Genomic DNA, 24,109 nt, shown 5'->3' on the forward strand with positions numbered 1-24,109 from the left:
AAAATAAAATAAGGATGTATGATGATCAAAAACAAGTTAATTGAGGAATACCTTGAATACTGAATGATGGAATTAATTTATTGCAAAGATATAGAAGATAAAAACTCAGCCAGGTCACTTTTGACACATGTTTTGCATCGAAGGGTTAAAGTGCTGATGACACGTTTTTGACATCTTTGGCGATGTTTTATAACATAAAAAGTAATTCCCAATGATCCATATATTAATTCACGAAGGCGCCTATTTTACAAGTTATGATAAAAAACACGGCTATCTGGGCAAATTTGACGGGGCTGCAGCACCCAGGAGACGAAAGAGGAGGAGGAGCTATATGACGTCATCGAAAGAACCTTCCTCTTAACTTACCAGTTTGTTGTTGATGCGACAGGTGTTCAGTTTGTCATTATTATACATTATATATATATATATATATATATCTCATCTCATCTCATCTCATTATCTCTAGCCGCTTTATCCTTCTACAGGGTCGCAGGCAAGCTGGAGCCTATCCCAGCTGACTACGGGCGAAAGGCGGGGTACACCCTGGACAAGTCGCCAGGTCATCACAGGGCTGACACATAGACACAGACAACCATTCACACTCACATTCACACCTACGCTCAATTTAGAGTCACCAGTTAACCTAACCTGCATGTCTTTGGACTGTGGGGGAAACCGGAGCACCCGGAGGAAACCCACGCGGACACGGGGAGAACATGCAAACTCCACACAGAAAGGCCCTCGCCGGCCACGGGGCTCGAACCCAGGACCTTCTTGCTGTGAGGCGACAGCGCTAACCACTACACCACCGTGCCGCCCCCCTTCTTTATTATTATTTATTTATTTATTTATTTTTCTCCTGCTTTTCTTGTTTTTCTATTATTATTAACATTATCAATATTGTTTAGTATTATTTGTTATGGTATTAGTTTTCACATTTTTGCTATGCTTTTATTTTTTAATTGTGTGCAGCTATTCTTTGTCTGTGATAAGGGACCACAATGGAAACAAGTTTTTATGCTTTTTTGTGTCATCCCTGCCATACCTGTACCGTTTTTATTGTACGTTTATGGCCAAATAAACTAAACTAAACTAAAATGTTAAGACTCAGGGCTCAGCCCGAAACTGCGCACTATCCCTGCTATAATGTATGCTAAAATAGTGCGCCATCCTTAAAAAAAAAAAAAAAAAGGTGTAATTCGAGCCCAATCCAAAAACAGTGCCCAGTACAGGCTGTGAGGTTGCCATGGAGACAGGCACGGAGCCTGCCATTGGACCATTCAGTGGCTGCGCGTGCGCAGTATATTAAAGAGAGAGAGCGAGCAGCCGCAGGAGCCCTGTTGCAGAGTTTCCACATTAAACCGGACGGAGCTACGATAGATCACATCCCATCATGTACATCAAATTCTGTAATTTCGGTCCCTACGCTGATATGAAAGCGTCTGGGAAATCCAAGGAGGAACCGAGTGCAGGTAAAGGATGAAAGCTGATGACACACAAAACCTATAGTCGTTTGGGTTCAGCTAACTGCGTGTCTCTGTTTGTGTTTAGATGTTTACACCAGGGTTCGAGTGTACAAGAGGATTTCCGCTCTTTTCATCATTCTCTCTTTGCTCTTACTGGCTGTGGTTCTTGCTCTGGCTATGAAGTGTAAGTAAAGTGTTAGTGGTTGGCAGATTAATGATCTAGATCTAGAACCAAACTTGCGCTTTTGTAAACATCAGCAGTAAACACATCTACTCCCAGCCTTCACTCAAATCAGGAAATACAATCTAAATCTTTGTTTAAAAAGCACTCATTATTTACTTAATTGTACATCTTTACTTCATTAGGGTACAGTAGTGCAGTGGGTATTGGTGCCAGCTCAGATCTTGAACAGTGCTGGTTTGATTCTCAGTTCAGCTGGAATAAAAAAATATATATATATTTTTGATTCCAGGACTCTTATCAAATCATGCTGGTTGTACGAAAACAACGTGTAAACACGGTCCAGTTTATTCATATACAGCCAACACATTTAAATCATGTAAATTTCTCATCTCATCTCATTATCTCTAGCCGCTTTATCCTGTTCTACAGGGTCGCAGGCAAGCTGGAGCCTATCCCAGCTGACTTATCACAGGGCTGACACATAGGCCAAGTTTACATTAGACCGTATCTGTCTTGTTTTCTTCGCGGATGCACTGTCCGTTTACATTAAAACGCCGGGAAACGGGAATCCGCCAACGTCCACGTATTCAATCCAGATCGTGTCTGGTCCGGTGCTGTGTAAACATTGAGGATACGCGGATACGCTGTGCTGAGCTCTAGCTGGCATCGTCATTGGACAACGTCACTGTGACATCCACCTTGCTGATTCGCTGGCGTTGGTCATGTGACGCAACTGCTGAAAAACGGCGCGGACTTCCGCCTTGTATCACCTTTCATTAAAGAGTATAAAAGTATGAAAATACTGCAAATACTGCCCATTATGTAGTTATGATTGTCTTTAGGCTTGCCATCCTTCCACTTGCAAATGGTAAGTGACGCGCATGCCCGATATGCACTGAGATCACACACACAGCGGCTCAGTCCCGAATCACTGCTCGTGCGCTTCACTCGCGCGCTCTGTGAGCTGCGCAGGGCTGGAGTGCGCACCCTCCAGAGGGCACTCGCTGTTCAGGGTGGAGTGATTTGGAGCGCAGGATGCCTGCGGAGCCAAGCGTATCCGTGTATTGGCGTTGCTGTGTGCACGCGAATCGTGTATTGGCATTGCTGTGTGCACACTAATCGTTTTAAAAACATTAATCTGATGATCCGCTGATACGGTCTAATGTAAACCCCACCATAGACACAGACAACCATTCACACTCGCATTCACACCTACGGTCAATTTAGAGTCACCAGTTAACCTAACCTGCATGTCTTTGGACTGTGGGGGAAACCGGAGCACCCGGAGGAAACCCACGCAGACACGGGGAGAACATGCAAACTCCGCATAGAAAGGCCCTCGCCGGCCACGGGGCTCGAACCTAGACCTTCTTGCTGTGAGGCGACAGCGCTAACCACTACACCACCGTGCCGCCCACCATGTAAATTTCTATGAATTATTTTCAGTGTAATCTGTGGTTGGTAGAAGAGAGCAACTGGACTTGCTTGAAGGTTCTTGAAGACGTTTCGCCTCTCGTCTGAAAGGCTTCCTCAGTTCTGTCTGACAAATAGGGAGTATAAAGTATTTATCCTCTCATGGATCATCATAGAATCAGAATGCTGATGGCTGCATTGTAGGTGGCTGATAAAAGATGTCTTAGACCCCCACCTCTGTTCAGTGATGGTTGTTCCAGGTTGACAAAAATGAACGATCCTCTCTGGCTAAGATGTCTGCCATGTACATGTTACTATGTACCTGGATGACTGAGAATCTTCACAGACATGTATCTACGCACTTTGGGATGAGATCCCTTCGACTGGTGTGGAAGTATGATAGGACTTCCAGAAAACTGGCAGACATCTTAGCCAGAGAGGATCTTAGCCGCCCCCCCTCCCCCCCGCTCTGTTTGTTCTTGTTTTTATTGCCGTGAAATGCCTTCCAGAAGGCAACAGCTTGTATACGTGGTGTCCGGATTGAATTTCTCAAAGTCAGACCAACATGCCCAGACAAAGGAAATTTTCCGAAAGAGAAGATGACTGGGAAAAGGCCAGGTTAAATGAGAAGGGTGCTGGAATAGGACACGGCAAAATGTGCCAAGCTGACAGAAACTTTTTCAAGAGGTTAAACACAACTGGTAAAGGAAGAGATAATGAATTGTTTGGTAATTATTAGGCTAAGATAGAATGTTATGTTGTCAACCTGCTGCAAAGCAAAATATCAAATCAATTCAAATATTAGCCTGTTTGTATAGGCCAATGTAATGAATCGCACAGTTTGCAAAAGTCATTTGAAGGGGGGGGAACATGATCTTTAAAAAAAAAAAAGATGAGTATGCAGTAAAATAACACCTTAATAAAATGTTTTTATAGCTTCTGAGCGGCATATAGGCCTATGTCCCTAACTCCCCTGCTGAGAATGATGATGAACCTGAAATTAGCAGTGAGGGGTCAGGGAGAGCGGTTAAAGTTATTTCATGTTCCTAGAATACTAGAAAACATAGATAGATAGATAGATAGATAGATTCTATACAAAATCCTTGATATGAAAAGCTCACTGACTCAGGAGCACTTCAAAGCCTTCATGTTAACGTGTGTAGAAAAGGAAATCCTCGTGTCTGTAGACAATGAGACTGTAATTAATAAAGTTGCAGAAACCAGTGCACTGCTTAGGCGGCTACTGATGTTATAGATGCTGTTGATGCCATTTACAGTTGTAAGTATAAACCAAAACTTGTAAACAATAGTGCACCATACCCCTCTGTGTAAGAAAGAATGAGATACATTTTGATTTCCATTTATTTATTTGACTTATGTTTTTTCTAAACTTATTCTTGAAGTGAAAAATAAAATTTCATTACTACATACAGTGGTGCTTGAAAGTTTGTGAACCCTTTAGAATTTTCTATATTTCTGCATAAATATGACCTAAAACATCAGATTTTCACACGCGTCCTAAAAGTAGATAAAGAGAACCCAGTTAAACAAATGAGACAAAAATATTATACTTGGTCATTTATTTATTGAGGAAAATGATCCAATATTATATATCTGTGAGTGGCAAAAGTATGTGAACCTTTGCTTTCAGTATCTGGTGTGACCCCCTTGTGCAGCAATAACTGCAACTAAACGTTTCCGGTAACTGTTGATCAGTCCTGCACACCGGCTTGAAGGAATTTTAGCCCATTCCTCCGTACAGAACAGCTTCAACTCTGGGATGTTGGTGGGTTTCCTCATGTGAACTGCTCGCTTCAGGTCCTTCCACAACATTTCGATTGGATTAAGGTCAGGACTTTGACTTGGCCATTCCAAAACATTATTCTTCTTTAACCATTCTTTGGTAGAACGACTTGTGTGCTTAGGGTTGTTGTCTTGCTGCATGACCCACCTTCTCTTGAGATTCAGTTCATGGACAGATGTCCTGACATTTCCCTTTAGAATTTGCTGGGATAATTCAGAATTCATTGTTCCATCAATGATGGCAAGCCGTCCTGGTCCAGATGCAGCAAAACAGGCCCAAACCATGATACTACCACCACGATGTTTCACAGATGGGATAAGGTTCTTATGCTGGAATGCAGTGTTTTCCTTTCTCCAAACATGACACTTCTCATTTGAACCAAAAAGTTCTATTTTGGTCTCATCCATCCACAAAACATTTTTCCAATAGCCTTCTGGCTTGTCCACGTGATCTTTAGCAAACTGCAGATGAGCAGCAATGTTCTTTTTGGAGAGCAGTGGCTTTCTCCTTGCAACCCTGTCATGCACACCATTGTTGTTCAGTGTTCTCCTGATGGTGGATTCATGAACATTAACATTAGCCAATGTGAGGGGGGCCTTCAGTTGCTTAGAAGTTACCCTGGGGTCCTTTGTGACCTCGCTGACTATTACACACCTTGCTCTTGGAGTGATCTTTGTTGGTTGACCACTCCTGGGGAGGGTAACAATGGTCTTGAATTTCCTCCATTTGTACACAGTCTGTCTGACTGTGGATTGGTGGAATCCAAACTCTTTAGAGATGGTTTTGTAACCTTTTCCAGCCTGATGAGCATCAACAACACGATTTCTGAGGACCTCAGAAAAATCCTTTGTTCGTGCCATGATACACTTCCACAAACGTGTTGTGAAGATCAGACTTTGATAGATCCCTGTTTAAATAAAACAGGGTGCCCACTCACACCTGATTGTCATCCCATTGATTTGAAAACACCTAATTTCACCTTCAAATTAACTGCTAATCCTAGAGGTTCACATACTTTTGCCACTCACAGATATGTAATATTGGATCATTTCCCTCAATAAATAAATGACCAAGTATAATATTTTTCTCATTTGTTTAACTGGGTTCTCTTGATCTACTTTTAGGAACTCTGTGAAAACCTGATGATGTTTTAGGTCATATTTATGCAAAAATATAAATTATAAAGGGTTCACAAACTTTCAAGCACCACTGTACTTGTTGAAACATGCTAGTAACAAGTGTTGCCAGGCAAAACAAACCTCGCCCGTTAGGACTTATGATGAATATGAAGGAAGATATTGTGAAAAAAATAGGTACCCTATGGCTACATGTGGCTACTGCTTATGAATACATTTTTTTCTGATCCCATGTCCATACAGTAAATATAGCGTATATATTTACTCTATGAGGCAGTAGCCACAAAAATGAAGCGTAATACAAAAATTAACAATTTAAAACTCACAGAAGTAAAATATACTGTAGGACTCCCTACGTGTGGGTGGAGCACAGAGGACGGCAGGACAGAGATCAGGTTTTATAATTTGGCTTTATTGCCACACTTTTCAGTTTAACAATAGTCACTTGCACAGACACACACACAACCGGCGTCTGGTTCAGGGATGAGCTCCTTTCGCTCTCGCTCTCCCTCCTGATATAGGGCGCGGTCACTGGGAAGACACACAAACACAGGTTAATTGCTCTCAGGTGTCATGATTCTGCCACTTACCTTCCCTGACTCGGCCCTCCTGTCACAGACCGGCGCTTGACCACGCCCCCGCTGCCACATACCCCCACCGCCCTGCAGCCGACCCCCCCCGACGGGAGAGGAAGTCCGCCACGACCATCTGCGCCCCCGGCCTGTGGACCACCTTGAAATTAAAGGGTTGGAGCGCCAGATACCAACAGGTGATCCGCGCGTTGGCATCTTTCATGCGGTGGAGCCACTGGAGGGGCGCGTGGTCCGAACAGAGGGTGAAAGGGCGCCCCAGCAGGTAGTACCGGAGGGCGAGAACCGCCCACTTGATGGCCAGACACTCTTTCTCTATGGTGCTGTAGCGCCCCTCACGCACCGACAGCTTCCTGCTGATGTACAGGACAGGGCGGTCCTCCCCCTCCACCTCCTGGGACAAAACCGCCCCCAGCCCTCTGTCTGACGCATCGGTCTGCAACATAAAGGGGAGAGAAAAGTCAGGGGAGTGTAGAAGTGGCCCCCCACACAGTGCAGCCTTTACCTCTGAGAAAGACCGCTGGCACTGCTCCGTCCACTGGACCGGATCTGATGCCCCCTTTTTAGTGAGATCATTCAGCGGGCTGGTGACGTCCGAATAATTAGGCATAAACCTACGATAATAGCCAGCCAGCCCCAGGAACTGTCTCACCCCCTTTTTGGTCTTGGGCCTCGGGCAGGCCGCAATTGCTGCCGTCTTATTAATTTGGGGACGCACCTGCCCGTTGCCCAAATGGAAGCCCAGGTACCGTACTTTCACCCGCCCAATCGCACACTTCTTTGGGTTGGCTGTGAGCCCCGCTCGCCTCAGCGACCTAAGGACGGCCCTCAGATGTTCGAGGTGCCGCTGCCAGTCATTGCTATAGATGATGTCATCTAAATATGCTGCCGCATACGTGGCGTGAGGGCGGAGGACTCTGTCCATCAGCCGCTGAAACGTCGCGGGCGCCCCAAACAGCCCAAACGGAAGGGTGACGAATTGGTGTAAACCAAACGATGTGGAAAAGGCCGTTTTTTCTCGGGATAGTGGAGTCAAGGGGATCTGCCAATATCCCTTCGTCAAATCCAGTGTCGAATAAAAGCGAGCAGTGCCGAGTCGATCGAGCAACTCATCAATACGAGGCATTGGGTACGCGTCGAATTTAGACACCGCATTGACTTTCCTATAGTCCACACAGAACCGGACCGACCCGTCGGCCTTGGGTACCAAGACCACCGGGCTGCTCCAGTCACTGTGGGACTCCTCGACGATGCCCATTTCGAGCATGGTCTGAAGTTCTTCCCGAACCACCTTTTTTTTTTGTGTTCGGGTAGCCTGTAAGGGCGGCTACGCACTACCACCCCAGGGGGCATCTCTATGTGGTGCTCTATGAGGTTAGTGCGACCGGGCAGGGGCGAGAACACATCCGAAAACTCGGTCTGCAACTGGGCGACCTCCGTGAGTTGGGTCGGGGAGAGGTGGTCTCCACAGGGGACCGGAGAGGTACGTGATGCCAATGTTCCTTTTTGAACCTCCGGCCCCAGCTCCGCCTTCTCCGGAACTACCGACACCAACGCCACGGGGACCTCCTCGTTCCAGAGTTTAAGCAGATTGAGGTGGTAAATCTGTAGCGCCCCACCCCTGTCCGTTCGCCTCACCTCATAGTCGACATCCCCGACTCGCCGTGTGACCTCAAAGGGTCCTTGCCACTTGGTGATCAATTTGGAGCTCGACGTGGGCAACAGTACGAGTACTTTATCTCCCGGAGTGAACTCTCTCTAAGGCGCATACCCTTGTTGTACAGGCGGGCTTGCCGTTCCTGGGCCTGCCGCAAATTCTCCTGAGTTAGGTGGGTGAGCGTGTGGAGTTTTGCGCACAGGTCCATAACGTACTGAATTTCATTCTTACTTTGTGAAGGTCCCTCCTCCCAATTTTCCCGCAGCACGTCCAGGATGCCGCGCGGCTTATGCCCATATAATAATTCGAACGGGGAGAACCCCGTGGAGGCTTGGGGGACCTCTCTCACTGAGAACAGCAAGGGTTCGAGCCACTTATCCCAATTACGTGCGTCCTCACTTACGAATTTCTTAATATTTTTGAGGGTGCGGTTGAATCGTTCTACTAAACCGTCTGTTTGTGGGTGATGCACGCTGGTGTGGATCGGCTTAATCCCCAATAACCCATACAGTTCGCGCAGTGTTCGTGACATAAACGTAGTGCCTTGATCAGTCAGAATCTCTTTCGGGATTCCAACTCGGGAGATGACGCGGAAGAGTGCCTCTGCAATACTGCGTGCTGAGATATTGCGAAGAGGCACGGCTTCCGGGTATCGCGTTACATAGTCCACCAGACCTAATATAAAGCGGTACCCTCGTGCTGACCGATCTAATGGCCCGACGAGATCCATCCCAATTCTCTCAAACGGGGTCTCGATTAACGGTAGAGGGCGCAAAGGCGCTTTTGGAATGGCCGCTGGGTTTACTAACTGGCATTCGTGGCATGCCGTACACCACCTACGGACATCGCCGCGAATCCCCGGCCAATAGAATCGGGCCATTATTCGGGCTAGTGTTTTATCCTGCCCCAAGTGTCCAGCCATGGGATTAAAGTGAGCCGCCTGGAATACCAATTCCCGGCGGCTTTTCGGAATTAAAAGCTGCGTGACTCGCTCTTTAGTTTGAGTGTCCTGCGTCCTTCGGTATAGTCTATCCTTCATAATTGCGAAGTAGGGGAAGGACGGGGTGGCGTTCGGCTGGAGCGTTTGACCATCGATTACTCTCACTTGGTCAGACGCATGCCGCAGAGTCTCGTCTCGCGACTGCTCTAATGGGAAACCCGCGAGGGATTCCCCAATAGAGAGAGGAGGAGCCGGCGGCTCCTCACTCTGACGCGGAGATTACGTAGACGGCTCTGTGACAGCTGCTCCCGCCAAAGCGACACCGGGACCTCCCCCTGTCAAATGGCAGGACCCACTCTCTACTAGGTGCGTCATTAAACCCCGAAATCCCGGCCAATCAGTCCCCAAAATTTACGAGTGGGTAAGGCGAGGATTAACCGCCGCCTTCACTATAAATTTTTCCCCTCTGAAAATAATGTGGACCGACACCAAAGGGTAGCTGTGACCATCCCCGTGCACACACAACACCTTCACCCCTTGTGCTCCCCCCAATGCCTCGTTTTGAACCAGGCTTTGGCGAATTGAGGTCTGATTACAACCCGAATCCACCAACGCCTGATATGTAGCCCCTTGGATACTCACCGGTATGCGATACGCTCCGGCCCGATCGAGGGCGGCCTCTGGCGCATCGGGGATCCGAACCACCGCACCCACTTCCATTGCTGTGCACTGCTGATGAAGGTGGCCCAGCTCCCCGCAGCGCCAGCAAACCGGCCCTGGCTTTCCCTCTGCACCGGTGATCCGGGGCTCACTCACCTGAGGTGGGGGAGAGACAGACACAAAAGGGAGAAACGGGAGGGTGCGGCGGGCCGGCTGGGGTGGCGCCGGCCCCCGCCTCCGCGGTGGGGGAATGGGGCGAGGATGGGACACAGGAGGAGAGGGAGAGAGAGAAGAGACGATGCCATCTGCTGTCCTGCTGCCGGGACAGCCGCCAGATGATCCTCCGCCAGCTCGACTGCCTGATCCAGCGACGCCGGGCGGTGGCACTGGACCCACTCCGCAGTTCCGGCTGGTAAGCGGGCGATGAACTGTTCCAGTACCACCTGGTCGACGATTCCCTCGGCTTCGCGATTGTTGGCCCTCAGCCACCGCCAGCAGGCGTTCCGGAGCTGCTGGCCGAACGCGAACGGCCGGCCGACTTCCTCCAGTCGCAGCGCGCGGAAGCGCTGGCGCTGTTGCTCCGGTGTGCGCCCCACGCGCTGGAGGACAGCCCGGCGGAGGTCCGCGTAGGCCAGCCGGCGGTCGGCGGGGAGCTGTAGCGCGGCCAGCTGTGCCTCTCCCGTGAGCAGGGGGAGGAGGCGCGCCGCGCGCTGCTCCATCGGCCACCCCGAGGCTTCGGCGACCTGTTCAAACAACGTGATGAACGCCTCGGGGTCGTTCTGCGGGCCCATCTTGGTGACAATGAGGGGAGACGGGCCCGCGGCCGGAGCGCTGGTGGACCCCGCCGACGCGAGGAGATGCCGGAATGCCTCGCTATCTTCCTGCTGGGCCAGCACCAGGGCTTCGAAGCGCTGCTCCTGCTCCTTTTGGAGCGTGACGAGTGCCTGGTGCTGGCTTTGCTGAGCCGTGGCGAGGGCGTGGACCAGATCGGCGAACGGGGAGGATTCCATGGGGCTGCTGGTTTGGTGCTCCACTGTCCCGGGTTTCAGCACCACTGTAAGACTTCCTACGTGTGGGTGGAGCACAGAGGACGGCAGGACAGAGATCAGGTTTTATAATTTGGCTTTATTGCCACACTTTTCAGTTTAACAATAGTCACTCGCACAGACACACACACACAACCGGCGTCTGGTTCAGGGATGAGCTCCTTTCGCTCTCGCTCTCCCTCCTGATATAGGGCGCGGTCACTGGGAAGATGCACAAACACAAGTTAATTGCTCTCAGGTGTCGTGATTCTGCCACTTACCTTCCCTGACTCCGCCCTCCTGTCACAGACCGGCGCTTGACCACGACCCCGCTGCCACATATACCAATGCCGCTTTTCCACTACCAGCGCGGCTGAGTTGGGCTGAGTCGAGCTGAGCGGGGCTGTTGGAGTTGCATTTCGACTACACCTGCGCTGAACCGTGCTGGCTGGAAATGGGTGGACACATTGGGTGGAGTTAGCGAAAGTGGGTGGACGTCACGTGATGTCATTAGGCGGCGCAAACAGTGACATCAGTGATCTTTTAAGCGGTAGTCTCACGACCTGGATAGTAAACAATAAACATGGAGTCGTTAGTGTTGCTGGTCTTGGTGCTGTGGCTTGTTGTCACTGACCACGCCAACAGATACTGGCAAGAGCGTATAGATGAGGCGAGGCGCATAAGGCTTCAGAAATTCTCGTAATTCGTAATTCTTCTTCTTCCGGGTTTACGGTGTTTACAGATCCCAGTGTGCTCGCGGGGCGTGTGTGGGCATGTGACGACACTCCTCCTCACCAATCAGTGCACAGGGGAGTGTCTCCTCACGCCCCCAGCCCCACTTGGCTCGATTTGGCTCGCTTCAGCCCCACTCCAAAACCGTGCGAGTTTTGGGGGCTGAGCAGGGCTGAAGCGAGCTGAGTCGTGCTGTTCTGAGGTAGTCGAAACGCGAGCCGTGTCGGGCTGAAGTGAGCTGAAGCGAGCTGAAGTGAGCTGAAAAAGGGTAGTGGAAAAGGGCCACAAGTGTCTGTACTTTATATTTTTCTACTCTTACAGTTTTCGAAACTGAAACCTCCGAACCAAGGGTGACATACACATGCTGTCACCATGACCCGAACTCTTATTTCCCGGAAATGGCCCGGTGCTAGAGCTCAGTGGAACACACTTTCCCTCTGTAATAAGCATAAACATATCTGAAACGATTTCTTTTGTCTAGTCCAGGGATTCTCAACCTTTTTCAAGCTGCCCCCCCCCAAAAGCTGGTTCATTGCAGTTGGGAGAGTTTAGCGGCCGTGATTTGATTAGATTTGTCGTTTTCACGGATTGGTTCAGTACGGAGTCAAAGAGAACTGGCATTTTTTTAGCAGCTAATGCTTCGCGATGGACCATACAATGTGTCCATTTCACAAGTGGAGCTACTTGCTGAACACGAGCAACTAGGCCACGCTCGCGGCCCGTCATTGCCCGTGCACTATCCATGCATAGGCCAACGAATCGGTCCCAAGCCAAACCATTTTCATGGATAAAAATATCAGACATTGAAGATGGCTTCTCCTGTAGTGTGCGACTGAAGAGGCCGGCAAAAGAGGACATCCTCCTCAATCGCCTTGTCACGCAGATACCTGACATAAGCGAGGAACTGTGCCTGCCCAGCAATATCAGTGGATTCGTCCAACTGCAGCGCGTAGTAAGGACTCTGTTTTATGAACTCTGAGTTGCTCTCTGATGTCATGTCAAATCCTCCTAGCGACTATGTCATTGGACAGTGGTACTGCACCGAGTTTGGCTGCTGCACTATCTCCTATCATTATTCTGCACATGTCTTGTGCGGCCGGCAAAATGAGAATCTCTGCAATTGTACGCGGTTTACCCAGTTTAGCTATTCTTTTGGCCACTACATATGATGCCTCCAAACACTGTTTAGACACAGTGCTGTGCACTGAAATGGCTGCCTGTTGCTGATGAAGGCCATCAAGCTTTCTTTTAAAAATATTCTGCCGGTTTATCTTTAATAGCAGCATGTTTTGTTTCGAGGTGCCTTTTAAGTTTGCAGGGCTTCATGCTGTCGTTTGCTAGCACCTCGGCACACACGACACACTGAGGTCTCAGATCAGCCCTGACTGTAAATCCAAACTGCAGGTATGCTTCATCGTACCTTCGAAGCTTTTTTGCAGCTGGTGGTGCGTCGGTTGCCTTGTTGGTCCTCACTAGAAATCTCTCCATTTTTGTTAATTATAATTTGGATGTGTGGCTACAGTATGTTAAGAGACAAGTATCGGGGACTAATCAGATGGGACTTATACACGTTCTTTAATGCAAGTGTTTAACAATTTTGCAGGCAATGCCAATTTTATTTGAAGACTTAAGATTGTAGTCCTGAGTGATTGAACGAGTGTGTGATTGTCTTAGTCGCGTGTGTCATATGTGTTGCAACACGGTGAAAAAGGCAGAGGCTTACCCTATTAGCTAAGTGCATGCTTAGCAGTAAAAAATTGCTAGGGCTGAGATTGGGAAAGTCTTTTTAAAGACTTTTTGGGTTTGAAGTAAAGGCCTAAAGTAGACCGATATCAACACTGATAACAGATAGACTAGCGAGAGCTGGCACAAGCGAACTTGGTAAGAGACAAGCTCAACGCGTGTGCAGACGCTTATATAGTAGGCTAGCCTAGCAGTTATGTGACATCGCGTCACAGGCTCAAAATACTACCCCCTGTATTGGTAAATTTGAAATGAAACTGTGTGGTTGATTTTGTTTCTGTGTTATAGTAGTCCAACCACTTGCATTTTCGACATGGGAATTTTCGTGATTTTTTTTTTTTTCCCCCTGATTTTTTTTTTTTTTTCCCCTCATCCTAGCCTACTCGCGCCCCCCTGAGAGAGTGTCCGCACCCCACCGGTTGAGAACCACCGGTCTAGTCCATTTATTTATAATTTATATTTATAATAATAAATCAACAGAGCGGCGGCGTAGTGGTTAGCGCTGTCGCCTCACAGCAAGAAGGTCCGGGTTCAAGCCCCGTGGCCAATGAGGGCCTTTCTGTGCGGAGTTTGCATGTTCTCCCCGTGTCCGTGTGGGTTTCCTCCGGGTGCTCCGGTTTCCCCCACAGTCCAAAGACATGCAGGTTAGGTTAACTGGTAACTCTAAATTGACCGTAGGTGTGAATGTGAGTGTGAATGGTTGTCTGTGTCTATGTGTCAGCCCTGTGATGACCTGGCGACTTGTCTAGGGTGTACCCTGCCTTTCACCCGTAGTCAGCTGGGATAGGCTCCAGCTTGCCTGCGACCCTGTAGACCAGGATAAAGCGGCTAGAGATGATGAGATGAGACATTTGGGAGCTGACTAACCTCCGAGAGCCACAGTACCTTTTTATACTCCCGTGGCTGCTTGAGGAGGGTAAATCAAGGCACCGATTATGTCGCTTTAGCTGTGTGTGATCAGCGGGCCCCATCCAGTGGTCACGCTGTTTCTGGCTATCCAAAAGAGTGGTGCTGAAATGCCGCTGCTTCCTCAGCACCATGGGAGTGGTGGTGTGGGGAGTGGTGGTGTGAGGAGTGGTGTGCTGCTTTGGCAATGGTTTTCCAGGGTTGCCGTCATAAAATGGATAAGTATAATAGTTAAATTAAAAAAAATGTCCTTGTGACACACTTTTTTTTTTTCTCTCTCACCCTCTTGAGTGGGTGGGCCAGCCTTGTGAGTGGATGGGCCAGGGCCAGCCTTGCCCCAAGCCCCCCATCCCACTCCCATGGTGCCATGTCCACCTGGGTTGGATGTTGAACACACCCCACATTTGAAATGTTTAAGGACAAGCACAGGATACACCCTAATGCTAACCATTACTTCATATCGTCCGTATATGGTAAGTGAGTGACCGCTCTCTCAACCCATATACAGTCCCAGAGGCTGCAGTGATGCATGCATACTTTTTTGGGTTCTTGTCACTAGATGGCATGCAAATGCAACACAGCATTGAACATGATGGAGAAAATTTCTCCTGATGGTAATGCTAACCATACACTAGAAGACTTTTAAAAGTATTTTCAGAATTGTTTCAAAGTCCTCTAGGGTGCCAAATGCTGAAGTCTGACACCCTTTCACAACTAAAGACAATGTGTCCTTAGTAGGGTCTTGTAGGGTCAAGACTGGTGTGAACTGCAACTAGATTCCTTTTGAAAGATCTTCTTGAACCTGCTTTGCTGCTTCCTGTTTGGTGCTGAAGACAGATCACTGATTGGTTGGTTGTTCATGTCCATGTCACTACTTGTCTGAGCCAAGACTAAGAACTTCTGATAATATTAAACACTGCTGAATTTATCAGAATATCAAGATGAGAAAAAGACTGACTTAAGACAGCTATCCTGACCACCTTACACCAAATGAATGAGATGAAGGGCACGTGTAACAACTCTAGCAAAACTTTCATGATTATATTCCAACATTGGAAATGTGTTGGGTTTCCTCTGGGTACTCTGGTTTCTTCCCACAGTTCAAAGACCTGGATTTGGGCAGCTGGCTATTCTACATTGCCCATAGGTGCAAGTTTTCCGCCATGTGCCGGAAGCTCCGTTTTTTTTCGGTTCTGAAATAGTCATTTTTCCAAATCGTGTAAATCTGTTGAAATTTTCTGGGGGGGGTATAAGGGTGGCCCTCTCACTGTCTCACTCTCAGCGTATTACCGGGTTACCGCGGTACAGTCTCTGCACGAGACAAATCTTTTCATCTCGTCTTCGCCACAAACCTCGTTCAATTTATACGCCGCTCACCGACGAGCGGTCCTGACTAGCCTGTTGTTTCACGGTGTTATACATGTGTGATATCATGTTTCACGCACGTAGCACGTTGTTCGACCAAATCAACACAGCTATTCCCATGAGTCGCTGTTTCTTTTGGTGCAAGTTAGAACGGTGCTTTTGATTGGCTCACTGTTAACTGCCGTCCAATGAAACTTCAGCTTTTATAATAAGCCTTATTTCGCTTCCCTCCCTTGCGACAGATCCAAGTGCTTTGCTTCTGGTTGCTGATCAAAATATGTCAAAATGAAGTTTTTATCGGAAGGCTCCAATACAAAAGAATTAGAAAAGACGTGTAGAAATAAATGGAGATGGGAATGGTTAAGTGAGTGTGACAAAAACGGTGACAAATGGGGAATATGGCTGAGAAAACCGGACATCCCGGGAGTTGCGTATTGTGACTGCTGTTCAAAGACTATCAAGTTCGGCTCCAGCGGGAAGAAGGGACTTAAAAGTCACGCCGATGAGACTAATCACCTTTCTGATTTTTGTGCTATGTAGTAATAAGTGAATTCAAAACATTTATTGGTGATTTTTTAAATTGTCATCTGATATTGTGTGATGTGCAAATGCAATGTGCTTTCTTCTAGAATTGAAATTATTCATCGCAAGTATCTGCTTTTATAAACTTTTTTTTTTTACATTTGATTACCTTTCAATTATTAAATAAAAGTAAGGTAGGTCTTGAAATAAGTTTGTTAGCTTTTTTTTTTAATCATCTTTTCTAATGTGGTTGTTAGGTTGAAAACTCATTTGTTGTCAGTAATGGATTATAAAATATAGCTGTTTTTGTATACAAAATATATATGGAAAAAGCTGAATCTTGTTATTTGCTAAAATCCAGGAGTTTCTGAGGACATCAAGACATGCGGCCCTTTATTTTAACTCAAGCTGTGTATATATTGTAAAAAAGGTATCACAGCAAAAGCATATTAAAAATGGTTGTTTCAACATTTTAAATTAGTAGTTGCTAGATGTTTTGAAATATCAAGCCTTGTACTTGAAATATTATTTCAAATGAATTGCTGAAATGTATTAAACATTTGATGTGAATATGCAAATCATCTCATCTCATTATCTGTAGCCGCTTTATCCTGTTCTACAGGGTCGCAGGCAAGCTGGAGCCTATCCCAGCTGACTACGGGCGAAAGGCGGGGTACACCCTGGACAAGTCACCAGGTCATCACAGGGCTGACACATAGACAACCATTCACACTCTCATTCACACCTACGGTCAACTATTAATATTATAAATGTTTGCATGAGAGACGACCATTTTAACTTGTAATTTAAATTTTTTTTCGAGCCCTAAGGGGGGCTCACCCCCCTTTGTAACCCCCCCCCCCCCCCCCCCCCCCCCCCCGCATGGCTGCGCCATGCACGTCTGACTTTGTCAGACTTTTCAGGTTTTTGAAAATTTTATACTTGCACCCATGTAGGTGTGGATGTGATTGTAATTTGGTTGTTTGTGTTAGCCCTGCAGTAGATTGGTGTACCCTACCTGTCGCCCAAAGCCGGCTGGGGTTGGCTCCAGCTTTTCCCATGACCCTGACGGATAAATGGTATGGATAATGGATGGAAATTTGTCTGCAATGATGAAATTGCTTGAAAACTTGTTTGATATAAGGCCAGCATAAAGAGTCAAGATATTGGACAACGAATGCTTGGGTGTCGTGGTTAGCACTGTCGCCTCACAGCAAGAAGGTTCTGGGTTCGAGCCCAGCAGCTGATGGGGGGCCATTCTGTGTGGCGTTTGCATGTTCTCCCCGTGTGTGCATGGATTTCCTCTGGGTGCTCCGGTTTCCCCCACGGTCCAAAGACATGCGGTTAGGTTAACATGGGTGGCCTTAGGCTGAGGCACCCTTGAGCGCGGCACCTAATCCCCAACTGCTCCCTGGGCGCTGTTAGCATGGCTGCCTACTGCTCTGGGTATGTGTGTGCTCATTGCTCACGTGTGTGTGTGTGTGTGTGTGTGTGTTCACTGCTTCAGATGGATTAAATGTAGAGAGGTGTGTACATGTGATGAATGAATAAAGTTGTTGTTGTTCTTTTATTTTATGGTTATTCCAAACTTAAAATAAAGAATGTTAAAGGTCCCATGGCATGGTGGTTTGTTGATGCTTTAAACGGGCTCGTGGAGGTTTCCGGATGTTATATCCGCAGCCTTTCTGGAAATGAACCCTCAGCACGTAGATATAGCCTCCTGGAAGAAAGCCCCATTTCAGCGCTTTTCCCAGTGCGTCGTTTTGCTAATGAGAAGCAGGAGGCGGGGAAGGGTAGAGGGTGGGGGCGGGTCTTATCATTAATATTCATGACATGTAAACGTGTTACCTCTGATTGGCGAACAGCACTGTGACGCTACCTCCAGTGGGTCAGAACAAGTGGATGTGGGTGTCTTACTATGGCGAGAGAGAAGGAACAAACCGCGAAGGGAAAAATACCGCGCGCTGACGTCATTAAGGTGCGACGCGAGGAAATAAAATAAATTCAACAAATGTTTGGGTTTTTACTGAACAAACAAACAAATAAAATGAACGAGTGACTTAAAAAAAGAATGTGGGTGTCTTTGTAAAAACTGTTTTGATTGGCTATTATAACAGAGCATGCTGCATGCTTTTTGGTTTTGTAGCGCAGATTACCTGGCTAACTGCAGGAAGCGGTTAGCTGCACAGCTAATGTAGCCATTGCTAGGCTAACGCACCGATTTTAAAACACGGCAAAACGACTTAACAGTTCTACACTTACTTGTTCGGTGTTTGTTGCTGATGCGGCAGGGGTGCTTGGTATGGACCCAGGCTTCAGTGACAGTTGATGTGCAAAACCTGCCCTGTACTGTCCCAAGTTGTGGAAACATTCATCAGGAAAATGCTTCCGACAAACATACACCGTCTTAGGTAGACTCGATGGCGTATTATTGGAGTAAATAAAATTAAGCCACTGCGCCTTCAGGGGCTCTCCTGCCGGCAGTAAAAACAGACTCTTTTCTGTGTTGTCACATCCATGTACAGCGCAATTTCCATGTTTCGATCGCTTAGGTGATGCCATGTTGTGTCCTCCCTCTATGGTCTCCTCACTACAACTGGGCGGGCAATCCATACAGTGGGTGGGAATCCAGAGGGGGGGCGTGGGGATCATCTCCCTTGCTGACGTCGGCAAGGGAAGAGCTTATCAACGCGCCGTTTTGACACGCCATTCTCAAATGTTGGGCATAGTTTGGTTTACACATTATGAAATCTCTAGGCACTGGGGTGACTTAAGAAGGTCAGAGGAACTCATTTTAACGTTAAAAAACCTCAGAAAGTGAAAATTTCATGCCATGGGACCTTTTAAGATGATGAGCTCAATTTTTTTTTTTTTTTTTAATTTGCAGTCCAAGAGCTAATTTTCATAAGCTATATAAAAATTGCACTGTGAATATATCAGGAACACATTTTGCTGTTGACCTCTCCAGTGTTTGCTGAACTATGGTGTGGCAAAAAAATTAGCCATACCTAGTTTGTTCTTCTATATCGACATCAAATATCTTGATAATGTTAGTGTCATCTGTTTGTATTTTCTGTCACTTGTGAGAGCACATATCCAAGGCAGCTTCTGCCTATGTCGCTATAAATGATTAGTTTCCTGTCTAAAATGGAGCATTTGTATTGTTTGTATGTTCCCTTGATGCCCAAACCTCAGTGTATGAAGTTCAGTCCATCCAGAAGTGCCCAGAGAGACCCGACGTTGAAGAACCTGAAGAATTGATCTGTAGCCGCCAACTATGCGAGATCCTGTATCCCACCACACAGGCTGTCCAAAACCGTGGTAAAACTCTATAACGTCAAATCTACTGAAAAGTACTAATTTATAATCTTTCTCAATGCTCTTCACTTGTAGTGATTATTTTTTTTTATTTATAATAATGTGCTGTTTTTCTTATTTGTGTGAATTCTTTATGCTTATTTTTGTTATCTGTGAGCTGTGTGTTCAAACCTGCTGTTTCTCTACAGGGTATCGGTGCCCTGAGTGTGGGAGGGGCTGGTTGAAGTTTGACAACTCCTGCTACTTCATGTCTAAGGAGCGTCTAAGCTGGCAGGAAAGCAGGGAGGCGTGTCAGAAACAGGGCGGAGACCTGGCTGTCATTGACAGCGAACATGTGCAGGTTAAGCAATCAGTCGCCAAATCAGTCAAACTGAAACAGACCTCATTATTAAAGCACTCTGCTGTCATGACAGGTTAAAGCTGTATATCTTACTACTGTGAATTTTGTCTTTATTACTGTAGAATTTTCTAACTGACAGTGGGGGCATGCTGTACTGGATTGGGCTCCGTTATTCAGAAAAGCAACAGTGGATGTGGATTAACAATACCGCACCAGCCCAGAGGTGAATCATCAGTTCTTTAGTTTCTCACTACAGGATTGCTGTTTTAGCAACAGGCAGGCAACAGTCAGTACTGTATTTATTTCTCCTTTTCACCCAGTTACTTGTATCATGGTGATTTCTGAGCTTACAGGCAGTCTGCGTCTTAACTCCTCCAAGACAAATTAATTAACATCAATATTTATGATGCTGAAGGAATGTGTTGTCTTAAGGCCAATTTATGCTGACAACCCAGTCCTCGCAGATAGCGTCGCAGACAGTGTCTGCGTAGCCCCCCCACCTTCGCAGACGCTCTGCGCGCACCTCCCAAAAATTGTGACCACCGCAGAAGCCTCGCAGACAGCGTCGCAGACAAGAGGGCTCTGATTGGTCCACTCTACATCTGCTGTACACGCACTTCCGCTTCCCTACTTTCCTGGTTTGGTTTGTTTTCACGACCGGCATTTTTAAAAACACAAGCGAAGATGGAGCAGCACGAAGAGCGGTTGATCGAGGAAGTGAGGAAGTACGTACACCTATACGACTCCAGTTCTAGTCATTATAAGTAACCGGAGGATAAACACTCCACTAACCACACCCACCAACTACTCCTAGCGATTTTGCGACTTCGCGCTCCCTTGCGTTGTGGCGGTGAATAACATCGCGCACGCCTATTACTCCCCGCGCAACGATAAATTACAACTGTCTGCGAAAAGCTATCTGCGAAAGCCTTGTCGCAAGAGCATGCAGAGGCCTTCAGGGCGTATGTCTATATAGCACTTTTTTTCTGTGCACAAGCATCTTTTTCACTTGTTCCCAATTAAGAGAGAGTGTATGCCAGGCTTGTAATACTTGAGTCCAAATGACTCGGACACTGACTCGTGCATTAACTGCATTCGGACTTGTAAATTGGAGACAAGGACTCTGGACTCGGATTTTTTTTCTTTTTAATTTATTTTTTATAACATGCCATAATAATTTGGTAGAAGATATTTATATCTAGATTAATTTTGTACTAATTTCGTGCAAGTGTGTCACACCTGTGTGCCTTGGCACGTGCATAAAGCCTAGGTCACAACCGGACGCACGATTTTTTTTGGCGGTACGATTTTTGGCGTTTCCCAAATCGCTGCGTTTTTTTTGTTCGTGGAGAAAGACGCACGTTGGCCGTAAGTTTGTCCTGCAACCTGAAAAAAACATAAGCGCCCGTAGAGTTTGTTTGACATGACAAAGAACCTCTGCGGCCGGTCTACGGCTTGAAAATCAGCACGTCACACGCGCGCCCTCCGTGCGTTTCTTGCGTTTTTTGCACGTAGACTGGCCGTAGGAGCACGTACGGCCGGTTGTGAGCGAGGCTTAAGATAGACTCTTGGGCACGGTCCGGACAGCGCACACGCCAAGCAGACTTTCGTAAATGACTCGCACCTGCACAGGATTAAGGCACAATTAGCGCGCCTATATAAAACTTTGAAAAACACACCAGGCCTTTCAATTACATAATTTGGGCTACACCCTGTATTTCTGAATTTAGGCTTTTTCCGTCGCGATACAGGGTAATTCAGCTACCGCGAGTTGGCCTAGTGGTTAGCGTGTCCGCCTCTCGATCGAGAGATCGCAAGTTCTACTCACGGTCGGGTCATACCAAAGGCCGTCATAAAAATGGTACCTACTGTCATCTGGCAAGGCACACTGCAGTACAGATGCGAGTGGGGAGTCAAACTCTCACGGTTACCAGAGGACTAGCCGCCCACTGTAACCCTAGCTATTGTAATAGGCGAGAGAGGCTGAGGGCTACGGAAACGGAGATTGGTACCACCCTATGCGCCACATGGTGTGGGAAGGACTTTGATACAGCGTAATTTGGGCTTTTCTGCATGCGCAAAGTGTTGGTTTCCCAGTGCTGTGCGTTTAAACCTGCTGCTGCTTTGTTAGCTACAAAGTTATGAATAAATAAAGAAATCTATGAACGTTATTTTTACCTTTATTGCAAAATGTCTACAGCATTAATCCCTCTTGATGTACATGCTAAAAATAATTAGAATACAGTTAGTATTTAAAAGATATGTTGGGTCCTGAGAGGAGCCTGTGAATGAAAAAGCAAGTTCTGCACTGTTGCCATCAAAGAGACAAACCTGTAGCAGACCTGTGACATAAAAGGTTTTTCAGTCCCATCACAAGAATCGGCAGTGCAGCTCACAGTATGTAGTCGGGTAAAAGATCTTAGTTTAAATGAAAGTCCAGTGTCTTAGACTATCATCAACAAGAGGACCAAGCTCCAAGTCACTGATTCCACCTATACTTACACAACTGTGTGTATTTAAGATGCAAGCTGTATCATAAATACACACAGTTGTGCCCTGAATAGCTCTTTTATTCAGTCTTTTACCTGATTTAAATCATATGACACTAGGTATCAGAGAGATATTGCAGTTGAGGTCAGATAATGTGGGATATAGGGCTATTTTTAGGTTTTTAAATGATACAGGAATTATTAGGAGAATTTAACACAATAGGGTAGTAAACGGGCGGCACGGTGGTGTAGTGGTTAGCGCTGTCACCTCACAGCAAGAAGGTCCGGGTTTGTCTGTGAAGATTCTCAATCATCCAGGTCATAGTAAACTGTGGGTGGTAGAAAAGGGCAACTGGACTTGCTTGAAGATTCTTGAAAAATCTTCAAGCAAGTTTCTGAGCCAGGAGAGGATAAATATCTGATACTCCCTATTAGTCAGACAGAACTGAGGAAGCCTTTTGGACGAGAGGTGAAACGTTTTCAAGAATCTTCAAGCAAGTCCAGTTGCCCTTTTCTACCACCCACAGTCCGGGTTCGAGCCCCGTGGCCGGCGAGGGCCTTTCTGTGTGGAGTTTGCATGTTCTCCCCGTGTCCGCGTGGGTTTCCTCCGGGTGCTCCGGTTTCCCCCACAGTCCAAAGACATGCAGGTTAGGTTAACTGGTGACTCTAAATTGACCGTAGGTGTGAATGTGAGTGTGAATGGTTGTCTGTGTCTATGTGTCAGCCCTGTGATGACCTGGCGACTTGTCCAGGGTGTACCCCGCCTTTCGCCCGTAGTCAGCTGGGATAGGCTCCAGCTTGCCTGCGACCCTGTAGAAGGATAAAGCGACAGCGCTAACCACTACACCAGAAGGTGGCAGTAATGCACCTAAAAACTGTTTGCCAACCGCCATAAAACAATATAAAAGCAGCTTTACCTAATGTGGAAATCCTGCTCTGGTCATTGGTACGCGAGTCTCGCTCCTCCACGAAATCATGGTGTGCCGATCGCCGTTGATGATGGAGAATTCGTGCTCTGCGCGAGGCTAATGGCTAGTTCGACGAACCTGGAACAACATGGCAATGGTGCGGATTTTGCGTCAATTATGAGAAATACATGCTAATTCTGGCTAATTTCAGTGTTTTTAAAGAAGAAAGTCAAGACATTGGGTTTTATGCAGCCAAGTTTATTGAATCAACATCTGGGCCCTGTACTACGAAGCGGGTTTTCTGGCTTACCAGGGTAACTTCGAGAGTAACTTGATCACGTGCAGCGTAACTTCCCGATTAACCCATACTACGAAAGTTGGCTATGTTCAAACCGAGGTATGCTGCCATGGCAACTTACGCTGCATCTCAAACCTGCTCGTCTCAGGTTATGTTCTTGGTTAACCCGAGGTTTCCGATTAACCACACCCTTTTTAAACACCACCTCTCCACTGACATTTCCTCTAGAGACAATGCCAGCGTACCTGGATGACCCGTGCGATATCGGAGCGCAGATTAGAGATGGGATTTATGGCTCTTTGATGGGATCCGCATCTTTGTGATCTGTTCTTTGAAAAGAGCCGTTCAAAAGGCTGGCTCATTTGGCTCTTTTTAAATATTTATTCAGTTTTCAGAAGACAGCGTCTAAAGAAGCCAGATCCCTCTGCTTAGACAGTGACAATATTTCTGGACATACCTTTTATATAAAGCAATCTAGACTTACATTATTGTATTAACCCCTAAACGCTCATAAATAACCATTAAAAAACAATGAGGGCTTCAATGAATGTCCATGCAGAACGGCTTTTCTGTAAAAAAAAAAAAAAAGAACCCACTCAAGAACATAGTTATC

At 46.8% G+C, this 24,109-nt stretch overlaps 1 protein-coding gene across 1 annotated transcript in view; it reads left to right on the forward strand.

Annotated features, from left to right (window-relative positions):
* The first annotated feature begins 1,298 nt into the window (after positions 1-1,298).
* LOC132886681 (natural killer cells antigen CD94-like) overlaps positions 1,299-24,109 on the forward strand; it is a 33,838-nt gene continuing 11,027 nt past the window's right edge. Inside the window, exons 1-5 of the mRNA XM_060921623.1 lie at positions 1,299-1,472; positions 1,552-1,650; positions 19,339-19,464; positions 19,650-19,801; positions 19,924-20,024. Coding sequence (XP_060777606.1) covers positions 1,394-1,472; positions 1,552-1,650; positions 19,339-19,464; positions 19,650-19,801; positions 19,924-20,024 — 557 coding nt within the window. The 5' untranslated portion in view covers positions 1,299-1,393. The remainder of the gene's footprint in view (positions 1,473-1,551; positions 1,651-19,338; positions 19,465-19,649; positions 19,802-19,923; positions 20,025-24,109) is intronic.

Source organism: Neoarius graeffei, chromosome 5 (assembly GCF_027579695.1).
Source record: "Neoarius graeffei isolate fNeoGra1 chromosome 5, fNeoGra1.pri, whole genome shotgun sequence".
NCBI classification, from domain to species: Eukaryota; Metazoa; Chordata; class Actinopteri; order Siluriformes; family Ariidae; genus Neoarius; species Neoarius graeffei.